This window comes from Anomaloglossus baeobatrachus, chromosome 6, assembly GCF_048569485.1.
Source record: "Anomaloglossus baeobatrachus isolate aAnoBae1 chromosome 6, aAnoBae1.hap1, whole genome shotgun sequence".
NCBI lineage: Eukaryota > Metazoa > Chordata > Amphibia > Anura > Aromobatidae > Anomaloglossus > Anomaloglossus baeobatrachus.
Window position 1 is genome coordinate 460,015,514 of NC_134358.1, and position 25,460 is coordinate 460,040,973.

At 47.0% G+C, this 25,460-nt stretch overlaps 1 protein-coding gene across 3 annotated transcripts in view; it reads left to right on the forward strand.

The window, feature by feature from the left end:
- SGO1 (shugoshin 1) overlaps window positions 1-23,885 on the forward strand; it is a 57,087-nt gene extending 33,202 nt beyond the window's left edge. For 2 of the 3 annotated variants that reach the window (XM_075316661.1, XM_075316660.1), the window contains exons 2-10: window positions 2,851-3,012; window positions 3,089-3,285; window positions 3,536-3,640; window positions 4,381-4,457; window positions 7,560-7,696; window positions 16,872-17,726; window positions 18,837-19,031; window positions 21,379-21,571; window positions 21,841-23,885. In XM_075316661.1, coding sequence (XP_075172776.1) covers window positions 2,871-3,012; window positions 3,089-3,285; window positions 3,536-3,640; window positions 4,381-4,457; window positions 7,560-7,696; window positions 16,872-17,726; window positions 18,837-19,031; window positions 21,379-21,571; window positions 21,841-21,979 — 2,040 coding nt within the window. In that variant the 5' untranslated portion in view covers window positions 2,851-2,870 and the 3' untranslated portion in view covers window positions 21,980-23,885. The remainder of the gene's footprint in view (window positions 1-2,850; window positions 3,013-3,088; window positions 3,286-3,535; window positions 3,641-4,380; window positions 4,458-7,559; window positions 7,697-16,871; window positions 17,727-18,836; window positions 19,032-21,378; window positions 21,572-21,840) is intronic. The other variant, XM_075316662.1, reaches the window with a different exon arrangement.
- The last annotated feature ends 1,575 nt before the right edge of the window (window positions 23,886-25,460 follow it).

Below are 25,460 nucleotides of genomic sequence, written 5' to 3' on the forward strand. Positions count from 1 at the left end.
ACACATACACAGCAGCGGCGAGCAGAGCGGTGGCTGGGGAGAGCGGAGGGAGGAAGTGTCATCGGAGACGGTAACGGGGGCTGGGGAGAGCGGAGGGATGGGGTGTCAGCGGAGACGGGAACGGCGAGGGGGAGGGGCGGCACTAGCGGGGGCTGAGGAGAGCGAAGGGATGGGGTGTCAGCGGAGACGGGAACGGCGAGGGGCGGCACTAGCGGTAGCAGTAGCGGGGGCTGGGGAGAGCGAAGGGAGGCGGTGTAATCGGTAACGGGGGCAGGGGAGGGGAGGCGGCCTGTACTCGCACATCCCGGCGGTTGACAGGGGTGAAGTGGAGCAAACTGCATACGCTGTGAGCTCCACGATGATGGCGCTGAACTCCTCCCTCTGCTGTGATCTGGACAGCCCAGGGGGCGCGTCCAGGTCACAGCATACGCCCACTGTAACGTTAAACATAGGGTCGGATAGCGACCACTATTCTCTATGCACATGGGCTGCCATAAAGGAGTGTGTAACTGTCGTTACACACACAGCAAATCCAACATGGCCCCAAGTGCATACAGTAAAATTAGAATAACAGAAAAAGTAAATAAGCTACGATTTTCATTTTGTATTAGAAATACTTGATTTCAGAATCACTATTTTTAATACAAAAATAAAAAAACGCGATACTGTCCCTTTAAAAAGTCGGCATCTTTTTGATTGACAGTTGCACTAAGCAGATATCTGGGCGGGTTATGCACATGATACCCGCACACCCCTCCCTCTCGGCTCTCCCTGTTCCTCTCTCTCCGGCTCTATGCTAACTTTTCTTTTCAGTAACATGGCTAACTTTTTATATACATGGCGTCGGAGTTGGTGCCTGCGTATAGCGCTTATCTCCGTCGCCATGTTCCTGAAGCCCGCCTTACCCCCTGCTGTTCTAATCTTCCGACTGAGAAGGCGGCGCATGCGCCCCCGCATCCTCTGCTCTCTTGTGACAGCGGGAGCGCGCGCGGTCACAACAGCAAGGAGAACAGCTGATCAGAGGAAACTGTGAAGCTCCCAAACACCGTGCTAGCGCCAGGTTGAAGACAGAAGACTAGGACCGTGGAGGGGTGAGAGGGAGTAATAAACATGGCGTCTCTAAGTGTGTGTGTATTTATTTCTAATAAAGTATTTTTTCTGTGTGGTGTCCCTTTTTTTTTTTTTTTTTTAACCCTTTATTGGAGATTCTTAATGGCCAGGTCAAACTTGGCCTGACTTTAAGAATCTCGGGCTTTATACCAGCTGGCAAAACAAAGCTGGTATTAACCCCTTATTACCCAGCGTGCCACCCACCATCAGAGCCGCTGGAAGAGTTATATACAGTGGCAGAAGATGGCACTTTTATGAAAGCGCCATTTTCTGGGGTGGCTGCAGACTGCAATTCGCAGGGGGGGGGGGGGGGGCAGAAAGCTAAGGCCACCCTGCGCTGTGGATTCCAGTCCCCAGCTGCCTAGTTGTACCTGCCTGGCTGGGTACAAAAATTGAGCGAAGCCCACGTCTATTTTTTTTTTTTTTTTTAAATTTCATGAAATGTATGAAATAATTTAAAAAAAAGGGCCATTAAGAATCTCCAATAAAAAAAACACCACACAGAGAAAAAATACTTTATTAGAAATAAATACACAGACACACTTAGAGACTCCATGTTTATTACTTCCTCTCACCCCTCCACAATCCTGGTCTTCTGTCTTCTTCAACCTGGTGCTGGCACAGTGTTTTGGAGCTGCACAGTTTCCTCTGATCAGCTGTTCTCCTTGCTGTTGTGACAGCGGGAGCGCGCGGTAACAAGAGAGCAGAGGAAGATTAGAACAGCAGGGGGTAAGGCGGGCTTCAGGAACATGGCGCCGGAGATAAGCGCTATGCGCAGGAGCCAATTCCGACCCCAATATTACTGAAAAGAAAAATTAGCATGAAGCTGGAGAGAGAGGGAGGAACAGTCAGCGGAGGGGGGTGGGTATCATGTGCATAACCCGCCCGGATATTATCTGCTTAGTGCAACTGTCAATCAAAAAGCTGCCGAATTTTTAAACTTCCCTTTCTTGGATTTGAATGGATAAACATCTGAGCTGCCCACTACAGGTATGTAGATAATCTGCCTGATGGTGCCAGTACTGCACTGGCTTTACCTTTTATATACCAAAAGCCTGATGTTTGGTTCCCTTTAAAGGGAACCTGTCCCCAGATTTGGTGACTATAAGCTGCGGCAGCCACCACTTGGCTCTTATATACAACATTCTGACATGCTGTATATAAGAGCCCAGGCCGTAGTGTAGAACGTAAAAAGGACTTTATAATACTTAAGGGGCAGTACGGTCCAGACGGGTTATATGGGTGGCTCCGTTCTCCTGGTGCGGCGCCTCCTTTTTTGGCCATCTTTGTCCTCTTTCTGAAGCCGGGTTGCATGACTCATCCTGTTCAAGGCAGATTAAAGTATTGTAATGCGCCTGCGCAGGAGCTCAATACTGGTGCGTGTATATGACGTAGGACGTGTCATGCCCCCCAGCTTCAGAAGAAGGGGGACAAAGATGGCTGAAAGAGGAATCGCCAGTCCCGGAGAACGGAGCCACCCATCTGACCAGTCTGCACCGCCCCGACCGTTTTGGTAAGTATTATAAAGTCATTTTTACGTTCTACACAGCGGCCTGGGCTCTTGTATACAGCATGTTAGAATGTTGTATATAAGAGCCAAGTGGTGGTTGCAGAAGCTTATAGACACCAAATCTGGTGACAGGTTCCCTTTAATGTCCTATCCTTGAGAGAGATACTCAATATCAGTATTTTGGGGATTACATTCCAATTATTTTGATGCCGTTTTCATTCTGATGTTAGTGTACTGAGCCTCTGAAAAGATGGCTAAAGAAAGGTGTGTGAAGAAGAGCTTTCAGGACAGCCTGGAGGACATAAAGGAGAGGATGAAGGAGAAGAGGACGAAAAAGCTGGCCAAGGTGGCCACAGTCAACAAGGCTTTATCCACCAAAGTCAAAATAATTGGTAAGAGCTTTTTAGCTATGGGGAGGGAGGACTCATCGTTAATATTATTTTATCATTTCTTATCTTGTCTCTTCAGGCAACAGCTCTTTAACAGTGAAGAGTTTCCAGGCGAACAATAAAGCACTGGCTCTGTCCCTAGAAGCTGAGAAATCTAAATGCAGACAGGCCCTGGATCTTATTCTTCAGCTAAAGCGAGACCAGCAGAGGATGATGATCGAGATCTTTCTTTTAAGGCAGAAGCTGAACATGCAGCAGGGCCAGCGTTCATCAGATGTGAGTGTTAACTTCGTGGTCCGCAGATTCACAGTATACTGATTAGTCTATATACGGCATGACAGGTCATGGTGCTGCTATATATACTGAGAACCTGGAAGTTCCTTGTATACATGGTTGGCATGAAATAATGGGCATCCTGAGTCTACGTCTAAATGACCAGCTCTGCAAAGTGTTTTCTTTATGAAGGGACTAACTAAGTATACGGTACTTTCATAATGCTTTATACTCTTCTTAATACTTTTCCTAGACAAAGTTTGCTTCCTTGAAGGAAATAATTGCCAAAGTCACTCACAATTTGCTGGAGACAGCCAACCTACTTGGCCCTGCACATGCCTTGTGTTCCACTGATGGAGTGAGTATGATTCAGTATCTGTCAGACCTGTATGCAGGAGTCTGACTTCACATAATCTAATTCAGTGGCTTAGCCCATAAGTGACTGCCGAGCACGTACGGCTGCTGTGCACCATCACTATATGGAGTGTGCTCTAGTTGAGCCCCCTCCATGCGGTGTCGGTGCCTACACTCAACAGTATCTGATCAGTGCTTGTGGTCATTGCATCAGTTTAACCTTTTACATACCGCTGTTGCACTTGACATTTAAATGGCTTCAGTACGGCGGCTCGCACATCAGACAGCCATCGCACCCGGAATAATGGGTCTTTTTTTTTTTTTTTTGCTACAGCAGAGGAGCACCCCATATCTGCCATGTGAGATCTATGGTATCAGTAAGCTTGACATGCAAATAAACAAGCCCACAGAAGGCTCGATTAATAAAAACTTAAGAAGTTACAAATCATAATCGCGATACAATTTTATTTATTTATTTTTTTTTTTCACCACAAAACTATAAAATTTAAAAAATGTTCACGTTTGCTATCGCTGTAATCGTACTGACCGGAAGAATGTCAGGAGAATGTACACCCTCATACGCCTTTTAACAGAAAAGTTATGGCCTTTGGAAGAAGACAGAAAACACAAGCATGAAAAATTGCAGGGTCCTTCAGGGGCATATTGTTAATGAACTTATTATATTTATGCATTTATTTATTTTCACTGACATTTGACTTGTAAATAACTATTTGGTCATTTTAGAGCCCGACAAGTACCCCTCCATCTGTGACAGTGAAAACCACAACAGTGATGACTCCTCATCTGGCTCCTGAACCATTGTGAGTGGACTTTTTCTATGTTTGGGCAACCGGACTCCTTAAAGGGAACCTGTCAGGTACAATATGCACCCAGAACTACAAGCAGATCTGGGTGCTTATTGCTAATCCCTGCTTAACAGTCCCTGTATCTAGTACTGTATACAAGTGCATCTCAATAAATTAGAATATCATCAAAAAGTTAATTTAGTTCAGTAATTCAATACAAAAAGGGAAACTCATATATTACATAGTCATTACACACAGAGTGATCTATTTCAAGTGTTTATTTCTGTTAATGTTGATGATTATGGCTTACAGCCAATGAAAACCCAAGTCATTATTTCAGAAAATTAGAATAATTATCACAAAACACCTGCAAAAGATTCTGAAGCGTTTAAAATGGTACCTTATTCTGGTTCAGTAGACTACGCAATCGTGGGGACAACTGTTGATGTGACAGATGTCCAGAAGGCAGTCATTGATACACCCCACAAGGAGGGTAAGCCACAAAAGGTCATTGCTAAAGAAGCTGGCTGTTCAGAGTGCTGTATCCAAGTATATTAATTAAAAGTTGAGTGGAAGGAAAAGATGTGGTAGAAAAAGGTGCACAAACAACCAGGATAACTGCAACCTTTATAGGATTGTTCAGAAAAGGCCATTCAAAAATTTGGAGGACATTCACACGGCGTGGACTGCTGCTGGAGTCAGTGCTTCAAGAGCCACCACACACAGACGTATCCAGTACATGGGATACAACTGGACTGTTGCTCAGTGGTCCAAGGTGTTTTCAAATGAAAGTAAATTTTGCATTTCAATTGGAAATCAAGGTCCCAGAGTCTGGAGGAAGAGTGGAGAGGCTACAATCCAAGCTGCTTGAAGTCTAGTGAAGTTTCCACAATCAGTGATGGTTTGGGGAGCCATGTCATCTGCTGGTGTAGGTCCGCCGTGTTTTATCAAGACCAAACTCAGTGCAGCCGTCTACCAGGAAATTTTAGAGCACTTCATGCTTCCCTCTGCCGACAAGCTTTTTGGAGATGGAAATTTCATTTTCCAGCAGGACTTGGTCCCTGTCCAGACTGTCAAAGTACCAATATCTGGTTTAATAACCACAGTATCACTGTGCTTGATTGGTGAGCAAACTCTCCTGACCTAAATCCCATAGAGAATGTATGGAGTGTTGTCAAGAGGAAGATGAGACACCAGACCCAACAATGCAGATGAGCTGATGGCTGTTATCAAAGCAACCTAGACTTCCATAACCCCTCAGCAGTGCCACAGGCTGATCACCTCCATGCCACACCGCATTGATGCAGTAATTCATGCAAAAGAAGCCCCGACCAAGTATTGAGTTTATTTACTGTACAGACTTTTCAATAGGCGCCAACATTTCTGAGTTGAAAATCATTTTTTCAGGTGGTCGAATATAATAATCTAATTTTATGAGAACTTTTGGGTTTTCATTGGCTGTAAGCTATAATCATCAACATGAACAGAAATAAACACTTGAAATAGATCCCTCTGTGTGTAATGACTCTATATATGTGCTTCCCTTTTGTATTGAATTACTGAAATTAACTTTTTGATATTATAATTTGAGATGCACTTGTATAAAGAGATCTTTAGAAAAAGTATTTCTAAAGAGTCTTTGACATGCTGATGAGCGCAGAAACTAGTCACCCTTTTAGCATGTTAGCAAGCCCACAGGGATGTGCTAACAAGCATTACCAGCGGTGATACACGTACCTGTGTCCGTTGTCACCTCTTCAGAACGCCGGGTTTAGGGTCAGTGCGCATGATCAGGATGTGTGGCATTTTTAGTCATGCACACTATGAAGCAAAGTGTACTCGTCCTGGCTTCAGAGGGGTCTAGTGTGCATGACCAGAAGTGCCGGGCATTCTAGTCATGCACACTGACCCCAAGCCTGACGTTCTGAAGCTGTGATAACGGACACAGGTACGTACGTCACTGCTGATGATGCTGGGTATGGCATAGCATGAATAACCCACCTGTTTAAAAAGCCGCTGTCAATCTCTCACAGCAGCATTTGAGTGCAGACAGCAGGTCTATCTTTTTATCGGGATAACCGCGTGATTACATGTAGTGTGCAACATAAAAAAAAAATAAAAATAAAATAAAAAGCCCTCCTAACCCCAGAAGTGATCTGCTTATGGCTGGCTGTATGTGAGAGGAGACTCAAGCTGCCAATCGGTGATTTTGAATTTCCTCGAGTCAAGTTCGGACAAGTGGAGGATCGGTTTGTTTGCTGCCAGCGAACCGAACCTCCAAAGGTTCACTCATCTCTACCGAAGACCCCAAATGCATGTCTTGATGGTTCTCTTAAAAAAGCATGCCAAAAGCTTGTTTTTATAGACCATTATTTTTTACTATACACAGTGGTACTGTAGTATTGCCGTGTATAGTACAAGTGATCGGATGTTCTCTGGTTCAAGTGCCCAAGCGGACTGTCTATTAAATACAGTAGGAAGTGTAAAAAAAAAAAAAAAAAACCAAATACATGGTATAGCCATGTTACTAAAAAGTCTGAGCTATGAAAATATAAAATTAACCTAATTGGTAAACTGAGCAAAAAAAACCCCGACATATTTTCATAGCTGCTGCAATACTACAAAGTTAAGGTGAGGCAGTCAAAATATTGTAGTCTACCTGAAAATCCTATCAATGAAAAACATTGGTAAAGGGCACAAAAAAAGCTCACGCATGACAGTGGTACAGGCCTTGGAAAATGGCTACATAAGTACAATTTTTTTACGTATGTTTTGTCAAGGGTTAACTTAAAGAAACCCAAAAACCTATGCATGTTTTGGTATTGCCATATTATTACCGACCTGGGGAATCATATTGCTGAGTAATTTTTACTGCGTAGTGAACACTGTAAATAGAAAAAATAAATCCCAAAAAAGGAATTGCCCTTTTTCCCATTTTCTGGTACATAAAATCAATGGTGCCAATCTAAAGTGCTACTGGTCCTGCAAAAAACAAGCCCTCATACAGATATGAACGGAAAAATAAAGTTATGGCTCTTGAAAAAGTGCAAAAAAAAAAAGTAAAATAGCCATGTTGGGAAGGGGTTAAAGCAGTTTGTCTCGCATTATTTTTCACAGGGCACAGATGTGTGAGTCAGCCTGTGAAACACCAAGGAATTTTAGCCATGTGTTAGAAAGAGGACCAAGACCTGGCAGAAGAAGTCGCCAAGAAGAATCTTCTGAGAAAATGACTCCGGGAACCCAGAAATCAAAAGGTTAGAAACTGTTAATTGTTAATCTAAACACTTCACACTCACAATTACAAGCTGCTAAGTGAGTGCACACTGCAAGATTTGTGACTGTGTAATGTGTTCCCTGTGCAGGTGGCATATACCGTATTTTTCGGACCATAAGACGCACTTTTTTTTCCCCCAAATGTTGGGGGAAAGTGGGGGGTGCGTCTTATGGTCTGAATGTGGCTGCGGGGAATGTGGGTGCTGCGGTGGAGCGGGTCATCGGGGGCACGAGCAGGCTGTAGCAGCCTGCCGTGACCACGTGGACCCACTCATTTAATATGCACGCCCATCCCCCGCCCATCATCCCTCAGCGCTGAAGCCGGCGCTGACAGGTGGGCGGGGGATAAACAGCCGGCTCGCATGATCACCCCTGGCAACTACGGCCTGGAGTGATCATGTGCGGCTGTATTCACTGCACCCCGTGCATCATCATCAGCGCGGGGAGCAGGGAATCAGTGTACAGTACTCACCGTTCCCCTGCAGCATTGCTCGTCTTCCCGTCTGTGTCAGCGCCGCTGATTGGAGCCGTCCCCATTACCCTGCTGGATCGCGATCATCTCCTGTGTTTGTGCCGGCGGCTGAGTGGAGACTAGTGGCGCGCACAGCGATGACATCATCGCTGTGCGCACGTGTCCACACGCAGCCGCCGGGACACTGGCACAGACACAGGAGATGATCGCGATCCAGCAGAGTAATGGGGACGGCTCCAATCAGCGACGCTGCCGCTGACAGACGGGAGGACGAGCGAAGCTGCAGAGAGTGAGGTAAAGTGAGGTGAGTATGAACGTTTTATTTTTTTTTTTTTTTTTATGTGCCACAGGATGCGGCCATACACCATGATGGGGGCATATTATGAACCAGATGGGGGCATATGCCATGATGGGTTATATAGCAGGATGCGGCCACATGCCAGTATATGGCCTTCTGCGCACTGGGAAATGGAATTTTCTTGAGAAAATTCCGCATGCTCTCAAAGATTACCGCACCCGCGGTAAAAAAACGCGGGAAACAGCACCCGAAAACCGCATGCGGTTTGCTGCGGTTTTACCGCGGTATTGCCGCGGTTTTGCCGCGTGCGGGTTGGGATGTGCTTTATTGCATTCAATGCAATAAGCACATTGAAAAAAAAAAGTCATTTAATTCTGAGATAGTAGATATACAGAAGAATAGATAGAGGGATAGATAGATAGATCGCTGCATTTCCCACGGTCGGCAGTGAGTTCACATTACCGGCCGTGGGAAATGACCGGTAATTACCTCTGCTGTCTGCTGCTTTCATTCAGCGCTGTGTCTGTGACAGTCGCGGCTGGATGTAAGCAGCGCAGGACCTGTGGATTACGCCGGAGCGGTGGATAACGCCGGAGCTTTGGTGCGGGAGGGGTTAATAAAATGGTGAACGAGGCTTGTTTGTTTTATTTAAAATAAAGGATTTTTCGGTGTCTGTGTTTTTTCACTTTACTTACGGGTTGATCATGTCAGCTGTCACATAGACGCTGCCATGATCAAGCCTGGAGTTAATGGCGGTGGTCCCCCACCACCATTAACCCCTTGTATTACCTTGCTGCCACTGCTACACGGTGGCAAGAAGAGCCAAGGACACGCCGGTGCTGCCGCATAATGAATGCGACAGTGCCGGGGCATCTGCGGCTGATATTCTCGGCTGCGGGAGGTGGGAGGGAGGTGGGGGACATTAACCCTGACCCTCTCCCTCCCCAGCCTGAGAATACCGGGCCGCCGCTGTGTGCTTACCTCGGCTGGAAGGTAAATATGCAGCGGAGCCCACGTTTTTTTTTTTTTTCTTTGTCGCTCCATTGGGAGACCCAGACAATTGGGTGTATAGCTTCTGCCTCCGGAGGCCACACAAAGTATTACACTTTAAAAAGTGTAACCCCTCCCCTCTGCCTATACACCCTCCCGTGCCTCACGGGCTCCTCAGTTTTTATGCTTTGTGTTGAAGGATGCACACATTCACTCGAGCTCCCATTTTAGTCAGCAGCAGCTGCTGATTGTATCGGATGGAAGAAAAGAGGCCCCCCACAGGGCCCCTGGCATGCTCCCTTCTCACCCCACTAAGTCGGCGGTGCTGTTAAGGTTGAGGTACCCATTGCGGGTACAAAGGCTGGAGCCACATGCCGTTTTCCTTCCCCATCCCTTAGAGGCTCTGGGAGAAGTGGGATCCTAACCGGTCATCCATTCACTGGGACCGGGCTCCCTCCGCAGCCCCTGTGGGAATCTGACGGACAGGAGACTTGGTATCATCAGGGACAGGGCCCTGCATCTAAAGGTACTCTGTGTACCCTTGGGGACAGTGCATGGAGCGCTTGGTCTCAGACGCTGCAGCGGCTGCTGTGTTTTTATGACGACCGGGACTACCGCGCCGACCGCGGTATTAAATTTAGTCCCCGGCTTCATGCGGCCTAGTGCCATAACTCCCGCCCCCGGGCCTGCCAGTCAGGGGTAAGGGCGGGACGGTCGGCCTGACGTCGACAGTGAGGGCTGGAGCACACTTTAGGTGTCTTCCTCCCCCCTCACTAATCACTGTGGGGCACCAGATTCCCGCACTTTTCTAGTCGCCGCCCACGGCTCCCTCCTCCCCTGAGAACGCCGGCAGCCATGTTTTAAACGCATTCTGCCGGTGGAGGACTTCTGGCTGCAGCTCTGGGAGACCCAAGGCAGGGAATCTGGTGGACACACACCGCTTTGGGCGGTCGGTAAGCCACACCGGTCACCCGGTGCTGGTCCCCCTAGGGTGCCTAAGTAAGTGTGTATGTGTATGTATGTGTGTATATATATATATATATATATATATATATATATATATATATATATATATATATATATATATATATGTATATGTATATGTATATGTATATGTATATGTATATGTATATATATGTATTATGTATACATTTTCTCTGTTCGGCCGCATTGTTTTGCTTTTGGCTATATACCCTCAGTGATCACTCTCCTAGGAGACAACAGCATGTCGTTCACAAGGAGCAAGGGTGCCAAGACACAGGGTTATTTTGCAACCTGTACCTCTTGTGCGGCTATGCTACCTGCAGGTTCCACCTACCCTCACTGTGAGCAATGCTCGGACCCTGTGGCACTCGCTCAGCCGGAGCCTCGGGCACTGGTGGGCCCCTCGGCTCAGGTAGAACCGCCGGCTTCCCCTGTCCAGGTGGCAGGGACAGAGTTTGCAGTTTTAGCTGAGAAACTCTGAGTCACTTTCACAATCCATGGCTCAGTCTATGGACAAATGGTCTGCTAAGATACTAGAAGCCTTGCAGTCCAGACCGGCCCTTACACAGGCCCCTGGCACTGCGGGATCATCGCCCCCAGGCCCCTCTCGGTCTGCGCCGCAGCGTGCTCCCGGGGTGGCCCCTAGGTATCACGTGGAAGACTCCGGCACGGACCGCAGTCCCAGACCGGCTAAGCGGGCTCGCTGGGAATCTTCCCCGACTTCATCACGCTATTCGGGGTCTCAGCTTGAGGACTCTCTGGAGGATGAAGCGGAGGTCGCAGCCCAGGGCTCTGACCCTGACGTTGCTCTCAATCTTGATACACCTGAAGGGGACGCCATAGTAAATGACCTTATAGCGTCCATCAACCAGGTGCTAGATCTTTCTCCCCCAACTCCACCTGTAGAGGAGTCGGCTTCACAGCAGGAGAAACACCAGTTTAGGTTTCCCAAACGTACACTGAGTGCTTTTTTCGATCACTCTAACTTCAGAGATGCTGTCCAGAAGCACAGAGCTTTACTAAGCGCCTTAATGACACACGTTACCCCTTCCCCTCTGACGTAGTTAAGGGTTGGGCTCAATGTCCCAAGGTGGATCCTCCAGTCTCTAGACTGGCGGCTAGATCCGTAGTATCAGTGGCTGACGGTTCATCGCTCAAGGATGCCACTGACAGGCAGATAGAGCTCCTAATGAAATCCATCTATGAAGCCACAGGCGCGTCTTTTGCCCCGGCCTTTGCAGCCGTGTGGGCACTCCAAGCTATCTCAGCTTGTCTGTTTGAGATTAATGCGGTCACACGTACCTCTGCTCCGCAAGTAGCGTCTTTGACTTCTCAGGCGTCGGTATTTTCATCCTACGCCATGAATGCCGTCCTGGACTCTGCTAGCCGTACAGCGGTAGCATCCGCCAATTCGGTGGCAGTCCGCAGGGCCATGTGGCTACGCGAATGGAAGGCAGACTCTGCTTCCAAGAAGTTCTTAACCGGTTTGCCATTTTCTGGCGACTGTTTGTTTGGCGAGCGATTGGATGAAATTATTAAGCAATCCAAGGGAAAGGACTCGTCCTTACCCCAGTCCAAACCAAACAGACCTCAGCAACGGAAAATTCAAGCGAGGTTTCGGTCCTTTCGGCCCTCAGCCAGATCCCAATCCTCCTCGTCCAACAGGCCACAGAAGAGCCAGAGGAACTCTTCTGCATGGCGGTCTAAGTCACGTCCTCCAAAGACCGCCGGAGGCACCGTCTCCAAGGCGGCCTCCTCATGACTTTTGGCCTCCCCAAACCGCATCCTCGGTCGGTGGCAGGCTCTCCCACTTTGGCGACGCCTGGTGGCCACATGTCCAAGACCGATGGGTGAGACACATTCTGTCTCACGGTTACAGGATAGAGTTCAGCTCTCGTCCTCCGACTCGTTTCTTCAGAACATCTCCGCCCCCCGAGCGAACCGATGCACTTCTTCAGGCGGTGAACACTCTGAAGACAGAAGGAGTTGTGATCCCCGTTCCCCTTCAGGAACGTGGTCGCGGTTTTTACTCCAACTTGTTCGTGGTGCCAAAAAAGGACGGATCATTCCATCCCATTTTGGACCTCAAACTGCTCAACAGACATGTGAGAACCAGACGGTTTCGCATGGAATCTCTCCGCTCTGTCATCGCTTCGATGTCCCAAGGAGACTTCCTAGCATCAATCGACATCAGGGATGCTTATCTCCATGTGCCGATCGCACCAGAGCATCAACGCTTCCTGCGTTTCGTTATCGGGGACGAACACCTTCAGTTTGTGGCACTGCCTTTCGGCCTGGCGACAGCCCCACGGGTCTTCACCAAGGTCATGGCATCCGTTGTGGCAGTCCTACACTCTCAGGGCCACTCGGTGATCCCTTACTTAGACGATCTCCTAGTCAAGGCACCCTCCCGGGTGGCATGTCAACACAGCCTGACCGTTGCTTTGGAGACTCTCCAAAGGTTCGGGTGGATCATCAATTTCCCAAAGTCAAAATTGACTCCAACCCAATCACTGACTTACCTCGGGATGGAGTTTCATACTCTCTCAGCGATAGTCAAGCTACCGCTGGACAAACAGCGTTCGCTGCTGACAGGGGTGCGCTCTCTTCTTCGGGCCCAGTCACACCCTTTGAGACGCCTTATGCACTTCCTGGGGAAGATGGTGGCAGCAATGGAGGCAGTCCCCTTTGCGCAGTTTCATCTGCATCCACTCCAATGGGACATTCTCCGCAAATGGGACAGGAGGTCGACGTCCCTAGACAGGAACGTCTTTCTCTGGCTGCCAAAACCTCTCTTCAGTGGTGGCTTCTTCCCACTTCTCTGTCGAAGGGAAAATCCTTCCTGCCCCCATCCTGGGCTGTGGTCACGACGGACGCGAGTCTGTCAGGGTGGGGAGCGGTTTTTCTCCACCACAGGGCTCAGGGAACCTGGACTCCGACAGAGTCCTCCCTTCAGATCAATGTTCTGGAGATAAGGGCAGTGTATCTAGCCCTAAAGGCGTTCCATCGGTGGCTGGAGGGCAGGCAGATCCGCATACAGTCGGACAACACCACGGCGGTCGCGTACATCAACCACCAGGGCGGCACGCGCAGCCGTCAAGCCTTCCAAGAAGTTCGGCAGATTCTGCTGTGGGCGGAGACCACAGCCTCCACCATCTCCGCAGTTCACATCCCGGGCGTAGAAAACTGGGAAGCAGACTTTCTCAGTCGCCAGGGCATGGACGCAGGGGAATGGTCTCTTCACCCGGACGTGTTTCAAGAGATCTGTTGCCGCTGGGGAACGCCGGACGTCGATCTCATGGCGTCTCGGCACAACAACAAAGTCCCGGCATTCATGGCACGGTCTCAGGATCACAGAGCTCTGGCGGCGGACGCATTAGTTCAGGATTGGTCGCAGTTTCGACTGCCCTATGTATTTCCTCCTCTGGCAATGCTGCCCAGAGTGTTACGCAAGATCAGGTCCGACTGCCGCCGCGCCATCCTCGTCGCTCCAGACTGGCCGAGGAGGTCGTGGTACCCGGATCTGTGGCACCTCACGGTGGGTCAACCGTGGGCACTCCCAGACCGACCAGACTTGCTGTCTCAAGGGCCATTTTTCCATCTGAATTCTGCGGCCCTCAACCTGACTGTGTGGCCATTGAGTCCTGGCTCCTAGCGTCCTCAGGGTTATCTCAAGATGTCATTGCCACTATGAGACAAGCCAGGAAACCAACGTCCGCCAAGATCTATCACAGGGCTTGGAGGATCTTCTTATCCTGGTGCTCTGATGAGGGTTTTCCCCCTGGCCGTTTGCCTTACCCACTTTTCTTTCCTTCCTTCAATCCGGAATGGACAAGGGTTTGTCTCTCGGCTCTCTCAAGGGACAAGTATCGGCGCTTTCCGTGTTTTTTCAAAAGCGTCTGGCCAGGCTTCCGCAGGTCCGCACGTTCTTGCAGGGAGTTTGCCACATAGTCCCACCTTACAAGCGGCCGCTGGAACCCTGGGATCTTAACAGGGTTCTAAGGGCTCTTCAGAAACCACCTTTCGAGCCGCTGCGGGATGTCTCTCTATCACGTCTTTCGCAGAAGGTGGCTTTTCTAGTGGCAGTTACATCGCTCCGTAGAGTGTCGGAGCTTGCAGTGCTGTCATGCAAAGTCCCCTTCCTGGTTTTTCACCAGGATAAGGTGGTTCTGCGGCCGGTCCCGGAATTCCTCCCTAAGGTGGTATCCCCTTTTCATCTCAATCAGGATATCTCCTTACCTTCATTTTGCCCTCATCCAGTTCACCAATGTGAAAAGGATTTGCACTTGCTAGATCTAGTGAGAGCACTCCGGATCTACGTGTCTCGCACGGCGCCACTGCGCCGTTCTGATGCGCTCTTTGTCCTTGTCGCTGGCCAGCGTAAGGGGTCGCAGGCTTCCATGTCAACCTTGGCTCGGTGGATCAAGGAACCGATTTTTGAAGCCTACCGTTCTTCTGGGCTTCCGATTCCTTCAGGGCTGAAAGCCCATTCTACCAGAGCCGTGGGTGCGTCCTGGGCATTGCGGCACCGGGCTACGGCTCAGCAGGTGTGTCAGGCGGCTACCTGGTATAGTCTGCACACTTTCACGAAACACTATCAGGTGCATACCTATGCTTCGGCAGATGCCAGTCTAGGTAGGCGAGTCCTTCAGGCGGCGGTTGCCCACCTGTAAGAGGGGGCCGTTTTCGGCTCTTTTTATCAGGGTATTCTTTTACCCACCCAGGGACTGCTTTTGGACGTCCCAATTGTCTGGGTCTCCCAATGGAGCGACAAAGAAGGGAATTTTGTTTACTTACCGTAAATTCCTTTTCTTCTAGCTCCTATTGGGAGACCCAGCACCCGCCCCTGTTCCCTTCGGGCTGTTTGTTCTTTTGTGTACACATGTTGTTCATGTTGAATTGTTCCTTTGGTTCATGGTTTCAGTTCTCCGAACATCCTTCGGATTGAATTTACCTTAGACCATTTATGAGTTTCCTCCTTCCTGCTTTTGCACCAAAACTGAGGAGCCCGTGAGGCACGGGAGGGTGTATAGGCAGAGGGGAGGGGTTACACTTTTTAAAGTGTAATACTTTGTGTGGCCTCCGGAGGCAGAAGCTATACACCCAATTGTCTGGGTCTCCCAATAGGAGCTAGAAGAAAAGGAATTTACGGTAAGTAAACAAAATTCCCTTCTTTTTTTTCTAATTTTCCGTTTTCTTTCTATGTATGTTCTAGGTCTGTGATGTGTTCTGTGTCTGTGATGTGTGTGTGTGTTTACTCTCTGCACGGCTTCCTCTTCCTGTAATGACATCACTTCCCTGCAAACCGCAGACAGGCGATGTACATTACCGGAGGTAAACCGCGAAATACCGCAGGGAATAACGCAGGAAAACGCAGTGAACCGCACAGAATTTGCTGCCTGCGTTATTCCCTGCGGGATTTCATGATTAACATTGGAGTCAATGGAGTGAAATCCCGCAGCGATGTGCGGAAAAGAAGTGACATGCACTTGTTTTTGCTGCGGGATTCCCGCAGCAAAACATGCAGCTGTCAAATTCCGCCCAGTGCGCACAGGATTTTTTTTTCTCCATAGGATTTGCTGGTGAATCACTGCAGAGATGTTATGAACATTTTCTGCAGCGAAACATGCAGCAAATCCGCAGCAAAATCCGGTAAGTGCGCACATAGCCTATAGCAGGATGCGGCCATATGGCAGGATTACGGTATATAGCAGGATGAGGGACATATACTGTATATACCAGGCAGGGAGGATCATTACCAGGATGCGGCACCTTAGTAGAGAATTTGGGGACATTACCCCCATAACAGTGTCAGCAGCAGATCCTCGCCCCATGACAGTGTGTCATGACCACATTTTTTGCTTAAAATTTTATTTTCCTATTTTCCTCCTCTAAAACCAGGGTGCGTCTTATAGTCCGGTGCGTCTTATAGTCCGAAAAATACGGTATGTGATTTGCAGTCACATGCCTACTAGACTCCTCTTGCTTTAAATTACTTCTATTAAAAGAAGCCAGATAAGTCTAGTCGACCTGTGACTGCAAATATGCAAATTGTTGACCCTTGCTCTAATGTGACCATTCCTTTAAGACACTTTGTCAGCCTTCTGTTTCTATGATATTTTGTCTATTACTTTTTTTCACATTGATGAAACAATTCTAGTCACGTAAATAAGCATTTCCTCATTGCCACTTTACAAAGTATTTGTATATTTTTTTATATCTCACAATAATGCATCACACATGCAGCCATATAGTTTAATTGCTGGCATGCTCCTGTAAGTGGATATTTGCATAATTTCATACTACATTATGGTATTTTCTGTTACGGTACGCTTTTCCAATTTTTTTCATTGTCTAAATTCATAGATGACTAAGCAAATTTTGCTAAAACACTTTTTCTTTTTATTACCAGCGTGGAAACTTGGCTCAGGTCATCCCAAGTCTGATGTTGAGAAAACGGATTCGGAAACTGAAAATAGTTTTTTTAAAAATGTTTCCATAAGGCGTCGCGTTTCCAGCCTAAATGTTTGCATAGAGGAAAGTCCCATGGTCAAGTCAGTAGATGAAGAGCAAAACTTTAATTCCAAGTGTGATATTTTTGCAGAAGAAATAATCCTTCCTGCTGAAAACTGCTGTATTCCAAGTGGTAACGATGAAGTAATGGATATGTTCCCCTGCCAGAGCCCATCAAATGGGGAATATCTTCCATTCACAAACCATTATCTGATATCAAGTTCAACCCCCGAACCCAAAATAAATCAATCTCAGTCACTTAAAGAGAAAACTGCGTCTCGAACTGGAAGGGAAAAAGTATCTAAAGGCAAAGGAGACAGCCAAGGTTCTGTTCCACTGAAAAAGCCTTGGGAAAAGCCGAAACCAAGGGCTAGGTCAAAGAGTCGAGACAGAAGTGCAAACAAACCGATTATCGTCAAAGACAAAATGAACTCCTCGTTAAATTCCGGCGATGCTTATGATTTTGTCTTTGAGGAAAGCGTACACGTCATGCCATTTAGGCAAACCAAGATGGATAGTCCCCCTCCAGAGAATGAAGAGCCAGACAATGACCGGTCCATGAAAAGCAGCAGTAGTAGCAGTGACGAGCAAAATGACAGCTTGTACGTGCCTACTAAGGTCAAGACAAAAAGTCGCAATGTGGAGCAAAATACTGCACCTCTTCCTTTAAGGCCGAGGTCCAAAAGAAACAAACAAGTGCAACAGCCATGTGCCGAGAAGACTGAAAATAAAGAAACCGAACAGGTTAAACAAGGTTTGTCCAATTTCCTACAAATCGCTCATGGTACCACAAAATAGAAATTGTGTATGGCTGTGGTAGATCATGTGGTCTAGTTTTCATCTGAAGGAGAGGCTTCTGGCATCCTAAAGGCCCCGTCACACTAAGCAACATCGCTAGCAACATCGCTGCTAATGAACAACTTTTGTGACGTTGCTAGCGATGTTGCTGTGTGTGACATCCAGCAACAACCCGGCCCCTGCTGTGAGGTCGTTGGTTGTTGCTGAATGCCCTGGGCCATTTTTTAGTTGTTGCTGTCCCGCTGTGAAGCACAGATCGCTGTGTGTGACAGCGAGACAGCAACAACTAAATGTGCAGGCAGCAGGAGCCGGCTTCTGCAGAGGCTGGTAACCAATGTAAACATCGGGTAACCAAGAAGCCCTGCCCTTGGTTACCCGATATTTACCTTTGATACCAGCCTCCGCCGCGCTCACTGTCAGTGCCGGCTCCTGCTCTGTGCACATTTAGCTGCAGCACACATCGGGTTAATTAACCCGATGTGTGCTTTAGCTAGGAGAGCAGGGAGCCAGCGCTCAGTGTGCGCTGCTCCCTGTTCTCTGCTCTGTTCTGTAGCTCCGTGCACTGGTAACCAAGGTAAATATCTGGTTGGTTACCCGATATTTACCTTAGTTACCAAGCGCAGCATCTTCCACGTGGCGCTGGGGGCTGGTCACTGGTTGCTGGTGAGCTCACCAGCAACTCGTGTAGCCACGCTCCAGCGATCCCTGCCAGGTCAGGTTGCTGGTGGGATCGCTGGAGCGTCTCAGTGTGACATCTCACCAGCAACCTCCTAGCAACTTACCAGCGATCCCTATCGTTGTTGGGATCGCTGGTAAGTTGCTTAGTGTGACTGGACCTTAAGGTTTCCCCTCTTTGTTCTGCTTACTTTTTTACAACTGGTGAGGAACATATAGTTGTAAGTCACTTTTAAGGCCAATCTTTGTTTTCTTCCTTCGTTTCTGGCATGTAAAGGTGGTGAGTCTAATCTTTTGCAATAGTAGGACTCACCCTTAGTTACTTATTGCAATGAGGTCAGAATATGCTTTTTCAAAGATCTCATGTACTGTTAATGTTAAATGGTTACAGATGTCCCAAGACGAAAGAAAAAACTTAGTACGAAAGGGTCAGTGAAGACCAATGTCAAACCTGCAGACTACGCCACAGAAAGAAGACGAGAAATTTACTTGCCAAAAGGCGTAAGGACAGAAGAACACGCCAAGCTAGACATTGATGTCCAGACCGCACAGGAGAACCCAGTGCATTCTACAGACCGGAATATGTGTAAGCTTTTACTATACAACTGTTATCATTTCATTATACACGTTCATATAGTCCTGTGGTTAAGTGTTTAGTGAAAAGGAAAACGGGCTGACAATCGGCATGTCTTCATAGAGAAAATACGTGTTAAAGGGAACCTGTCACCAGATTTGGGGCCTATAAGCTGCATCCACCACCAGTGGGCTTATAAAAAACACTTTATAATCACCTAAAAGGTCGCTCCAGTGCAGTCTGGTCAAATGGGTGTCTCCGTTCTCTGGGACCAGCGCCTCCTCTTTCGGCCATCTTGGTCTTCCTTCTTCTGAAGCCGGCGTGCATGACACGTCCTACATCATGCACACAGGCTGGTACTGAGGTCCTTCGCAGGCGCACCACAATACTTTTTTATCTGCCCTGAGTAGGGCAGATTAAAATGTGCCTGCACAGGACCTCAGTGCTGGCGAGTGTGTATGACGTAGGATGCGTCATGCACGCCGCTTTTAGAAGAAGGAAGACCAAGATCGGAGAAAGAGGAGGCGCCGCTCCCGGAGAATGGAGACACCCGTTTGACCAGTCTGCACCGGAGCAACCTTCTAGGTGAGTGTTACAGTGATTATTATGTTCTACACAGCGGCCTGGGCTCTTATATACAGCATGTTAGAATGTTATATATAAGAGCCCACTGGTGGTGGCTGCAGCTTATAGGCCCCAAATCTGGCGACAGGTTCCCTTTTTACCATTACATTATGCAAATGTAAAGCATAAGCTTAATGGGTTATTCCTCAAAAATATCTTCTTCTCCAGCTAGGACTGGGTCAAGGGGCTATCGTGCAGGTCCCTGTGTATATGCCATTGAAGGGCCTGTAATAGGCATATGATTTATCGCCATCGACATGATTGATAGTTATAACCTCTTGGTCTAAGTGACTATTGGGACTCCCGTCAATCCTGAGAACTGGGCTCTGGTGAGGCCCATCTGAATGGAGCAGAGACCAAGCACTTCTGTTCAGTTTTATTCTCTGTAGGACTGCCAGAAATGACCAAGTACTACTCCATCCACCATAGAGCATGAATGGAGCCAATATGTACCACCATTGCTCCATTCTGAGGGTCTACCCTATTGATGGGGGATATGTTTTACACTTGGCAGAACTCTGTTTTAATGACAATGTGATGTCAGAAAATCTATTTTTTAAATAAGAGTTGATTAAAATAAAAATAATGGTAATCTTGCACTTCTTTTTTTTTTTACACTGGCCACTAGGGCTATTATAAGCAAGAAGGCCTGCGGAGACACCATCACATGTTTCTCAACGCTGGCAGGAAACTAGCCAGGTCTTTCACCGGGAAGGAACAACCACGGGAAGGGCAGTCTCCAGTCAAGGAGACCACCTATGCCAAACATGGTATCCATCCACAGACAGCCGTTTTGGGGTATTTGCCCCTCATCAGTGTGGAGTAGGAATCTGGCTAGTGGGACATTGCCTAGTAAAAGACTATGTGAGCAAGGATGGTTGACCTTAGGGAGATCAACATCCACCACTGCGGAGACACCATCACGTGTTTCTCAACGCAGTGATTCTAGAGCAATGCCCCCTGGGAAATATTCAAAGCAAGAAGGCCTGCGGAGACACCATCACATGTTTCTCAACGCTGGCAGGAAACTAGCCAGGTCTTTCACCGGGAAGGAACAACCACGTGAAGGGCAGTCTCCAGTCAAGGAGACCACCTATGCCAAACATGGTATCCATCAACAGACTAGGGCTATTATAGACTTAAAATTTCTGTCCTTTCAGAAAGCATTTTCAGCAAAGCTCCTGATCAGCAGATTCAGGATTAGAATGACACCTCTATATACATCTGGATCCACCAATCCCAATTGGCAATATCATAGCTGATCCTGTTCCCCCTCCGTTCAGTCACCGTTTGAACATGCTCTTTAGATACTTTAAAGAACCAATCGCCAGGATTTTCCTATATAAGCTAAAGCCAGTGCTATACTGGCGCTCTCATGATGATTGTATACATACCTGTAGTTGTGAGATCAGATGTATACTTTCTAAAATATAGGCAAGTAAAGTTTGTGAAATGCACTTATTTAATGAGAGGTACAACGGAATATTTCATAGGATGGGATCCCACTAATGCCAAGAATGAAGCTCTGAAAAATGACTTATGGAGTGGTGGCCTGCCAGAGATAATGGCGTATGTTGCTTTGTAAGAGTAGTAGCAAAAGAAACATGTTTGAAATACATAACCAATAACTTACACTTGGCACGTGGCTTATGGTTCTCTTATATACAGTAATTGATTCTGAAGACAGTCTAGGTTCTTGTGTGACTCAGGATGTCTTTTACCAATCTCATTGCAGGTGCACAAGAGGGAACTTCTGCAGCTCAACGTTTCAGCCTGACTGATGTCACAAATCTGTCCACGAAATCTGGGAGTAACGACTTTAAGAAACACTCTTTCCCGTTTTCTGATGAAAGGAAAATGCCTGTCAGTGGCATGAGGAAGAGGAGATGTACAATGACGGTCAATTATGCCGAGCCAAATCTCAACAAGTGAGTTCAAAGGTTACTTCTGTCATGTGGGTACCTGCAATCACTCCAGCAAAATTATATATATAATTAAATAAATAAAAATATATATATATAATATATATATTTATAATAATCATAGATATAAGCTTAATGATGTGAACGATCAATGGTGGATTTCTGATTTTATCCAATCACAATCCACCCTCAGTATAATTCTCACTGTGTCATATGCAGATAAATCTGTTCCTGCCACCAGAATAGCAATATTCATAATGTCCCTTATTTTCCAGGAAGCTTAGAAGAGGCGATCCTTTTACAGATACTGAGTTTTTATGTTCTCCCATTTACAAGAACAGTGATCCAAAGCGAAATTCAGTGAGCAGGAAATCACTTGCAAGATACAATGAAGCTTTTGTTGGCTGTCGTTGATGGACTGAAATCTAGTAACTATTCTCGGTGTATATACTGTAAATGCTAATAGGGTTTGTGCGGTGAGAATTAGGTGCCTTTACTATGTGCGAGGAGGTTCATATGAATTAGGATTACAAATCTCCATTGCAGTATTTGGAGGTCTGTGCACTTGGGACTTTCTACTATGACTCTACAAAGACATGGCAGACGTTGGACGTGTACGTAGCATTGAATGGAAGTCATATTGCAGTTTCACAATACATATGCAGGGGTGTGTTTTTACAGGTGAGGTCTATGGTGCTGTTCCCATCCATCTCTGGACTCTGCACTAGCAAATCTTTCCAGGATCTGTACATAATCGGCGGCAATCACAGATTGTGCAGAATGCAGTTATGTGCTAGTATTTCACCTGGTTATAGTATTGATCCCGGAGTTGAGCGTGAACCTTCTAGTATCCCGGAATGTCTACCTCCATAGAGTATCTTTCTAGCGGTGGTTACATTCATTACCTCTATAAAGTGTCTTGTGCAGAACGCAATAGCCATCCAGCCCTCGCCTCCATGACTTGCGATCTTCTGCTGAAAAGTCTTGTCTTTCTCTCAAGAAATGTTTGCATACGGTCAACTATTACCACCACTGTATAGGTGCTGTCCCAGAAGCATTTCTGCTTGCATGTGCAGATTTGGCACATTTTACGCTGGTGCAACCATTAGCATACAGGTAGCCAAAGCACGTGGAGTCTAGAGTGCCTGTTACTGGCCATAAATATTTTTTGTTTTTTATTTATTTTTTTTTTTACCTGCTGTGGCCTACACTATTTTTCTGTTTATTTTGTGCTCCTGTACCTCTGCATCCCTCAGATATGGCTCTATTTTCCTTACTTGTAAATCTAGTCTCTTTAGCCAACTTAGATTGATCTTCAAGACCCCAAAAGAAGAGTTGAGGGCCACGCCTGTTTGGCGATAAGACTAGATTTATATACTAGAATAGAGGACCATATTTCAAAAACAAAAGAACGTCTGATCCGGGAGAATGGTGGCATGTACACCAGGTAAAATAAAAGTTCTATTGCTAGTAACGGGTCCTCAATCTCATCGGGCACAGGCCTCTTTGCAGCAGGAGCTCCAGAGCACAGCAGGATGGACTGCAAGGTTATAGTAAGGGTTAATCTCGCACAAATATTCTTGTACATTTTGCATTGTTCTCGGCTGTATTATTTAAAATGTACGTATGTGTACTTGTAAATATTTAAGTGTAGATACATTCACATTTGATATTGTCTGAAGCCTTTATATTCTACATGATGCCACAATTTAGAGCATACCTGCAGCTCGACTGTTCATAGATGACATATTGTAAGGTCATCTTCCGCTCCCCCAACAAACGCTGTGCAAAATTGAGCTCTTAATCCATTTTTCTTTTTCCTTCATTGACCCCCATTCTATACAATATGCAAATATGTGAGAAGTGGCCATTGTGTACATGTCGTCATTCTTAGAAAGGACTATAGAAGTTGGCCTTTATATAGCATATTTGTTTTTTTTATTATTATACAATGTTTTTATACTGATAATTGATGTAACATTGTCTAAACCCTTATGAAACACTGTCAGGTCTGCGCAAGCAATAGTAAATGCAAAAATGACAGTTTTTCTACTGCAGTAAGAATCAGTGACTTGGGAGAACCCTGCTTCAGTGGTAAGATGTGTAGGTCAAGAAAAGAAGAAGGTATTCATGTTCATAGCTAGGCTCCTTATCCTGTGTATTTGCTTTGGAATATGAAAACCGCAGCCTATACATCAGCCACGGAAGGATTTTATCGGGAATTGTTTATAGTATAGGTGGAGACACAAGTTGCTTTTCTCATTTGGAGCCAATTTTATCGCTAATATGTGTGAATAAATGATTTATTTTGACCTCTGGATGCTTCAGTAAATGTTTTTGTTATTTCAATGTTTGAAAACTTTTTACATGTTCTAGTGTTACGTCAGAAGTTTCTAATTCTTTGAGGCTTCTGCTCTTCAGGCTCCAGCGATTGGTGATATGAAGGTGTATAGGTTCTCAGCTAAACGCTCAGCCCCCCTCAGCAGTGCTTACCGCTGTACCTTTTTTTTCCCCACTGCAGCCAATTTCCACCTTCCTTGTGATAGTTTGGAATGCTTCTCTGATCCCAGTGATTCTGTTCTTGTGTTTTTTTTTTTACTTTTTTTTTGTGACACATTGTGCTTTAGTGGTGAATTTTAGGTTAATATGATTCTTCTGAAATAAATCTCACTTAAAAAAAAAAAAAAAATCTTATTTCCATTAAAATGTTGCTTTAGCCACCATTCTTTTACCTTTTATAAGGTGAGGCCCCTAATTTTACCACAAAAGACTGGGAAACCTTACTGACTTGCGTATAAGACTAGGGTGAGAAATGCAGCGGCAACTGGTAATTAATTTAAAACAATTAAAATATATACCAATAAAATGTAATGTGCCCATATTGTCCCCTGTTGTAATGTGCCCCATCCTTCTGACCTATAGTAATGTGCCTCATATGTGCCCATCCTTTAGGAAGGTGCCCTGCAGTACTGTTCCCCATGCTTTAGTAATGTCCTCATTCTGGTCTCCTTTTTCCCTATTATGATTGTGTGTGTGTGTGTGTGTGTGTGTGTGTGTGTGTGTGTGTGTGTGTGTGTGTCGCCCCTGCATCGGTCGAACCACTCGGATCCGGGGGTGATTGCTCGAGGGTCTCCGGACCGGGTTGCTAAGGGTCACACCCAAAATAAGGAAGGAGGTATTTACAGGGGAGATATAGTTTGTGACGCCACCCGTGGTGTGCAGTAATAAGGAGTACCACCACTGCCGTTATGGAGTACCTGGGGTGATGGGTTAGGGGAAGGTCCCGGCACTCTGGTTAGTGGTGTGGGATGCAGGGGGAGTGCAGGCTCGCGGGTTGCAGGGGTTATCTGGTACTCACTCAGCAATAAAGCAGACGCTAACAGGGTAAACAAAGTCTTTGGGTGCCGCTGCCCTCTTGGGGAGCTCGTCCAGGTCCCGTCCCGTGCAGCACTGCCTAGTGGTCTGCGGCCGCTCTCCTGGCACCAGAATTTTGATTGTCTGTTGTGGCCTGTCAGCCTGGAGCCTTTCGGGCCCCGCTCCCTGCTGTGGCTAGCAAAGGAGCTTGCTCTCAAGGGCTCACGCTTGGGATTTCAGTGTGCTGCTTTTCTTGGAAAACCTATCCCCCTCGTTGCGCTAGTGCCCCCGATCTCTGAGCTGGTGGGAACAGTCCATAGAGGCCCTGTCCTCCGCAGGTTAATTGCCGGGTTGCTTGCAGCTTCTCCCCGACCTAGGGTCCATGTACCCCGGGACGTGCCTTCAGGCCCAGCCCGGCTGTTGAACTGCGGCTGCTGGCTATCCTCTGTGATTAGCCCAGCACCCAGTCACAACTCCTCCGGGTCCAGACCACCATCTGCAACTTAGGATACTTCTCCCCTGGGAGCTCTAACTCCCAGCT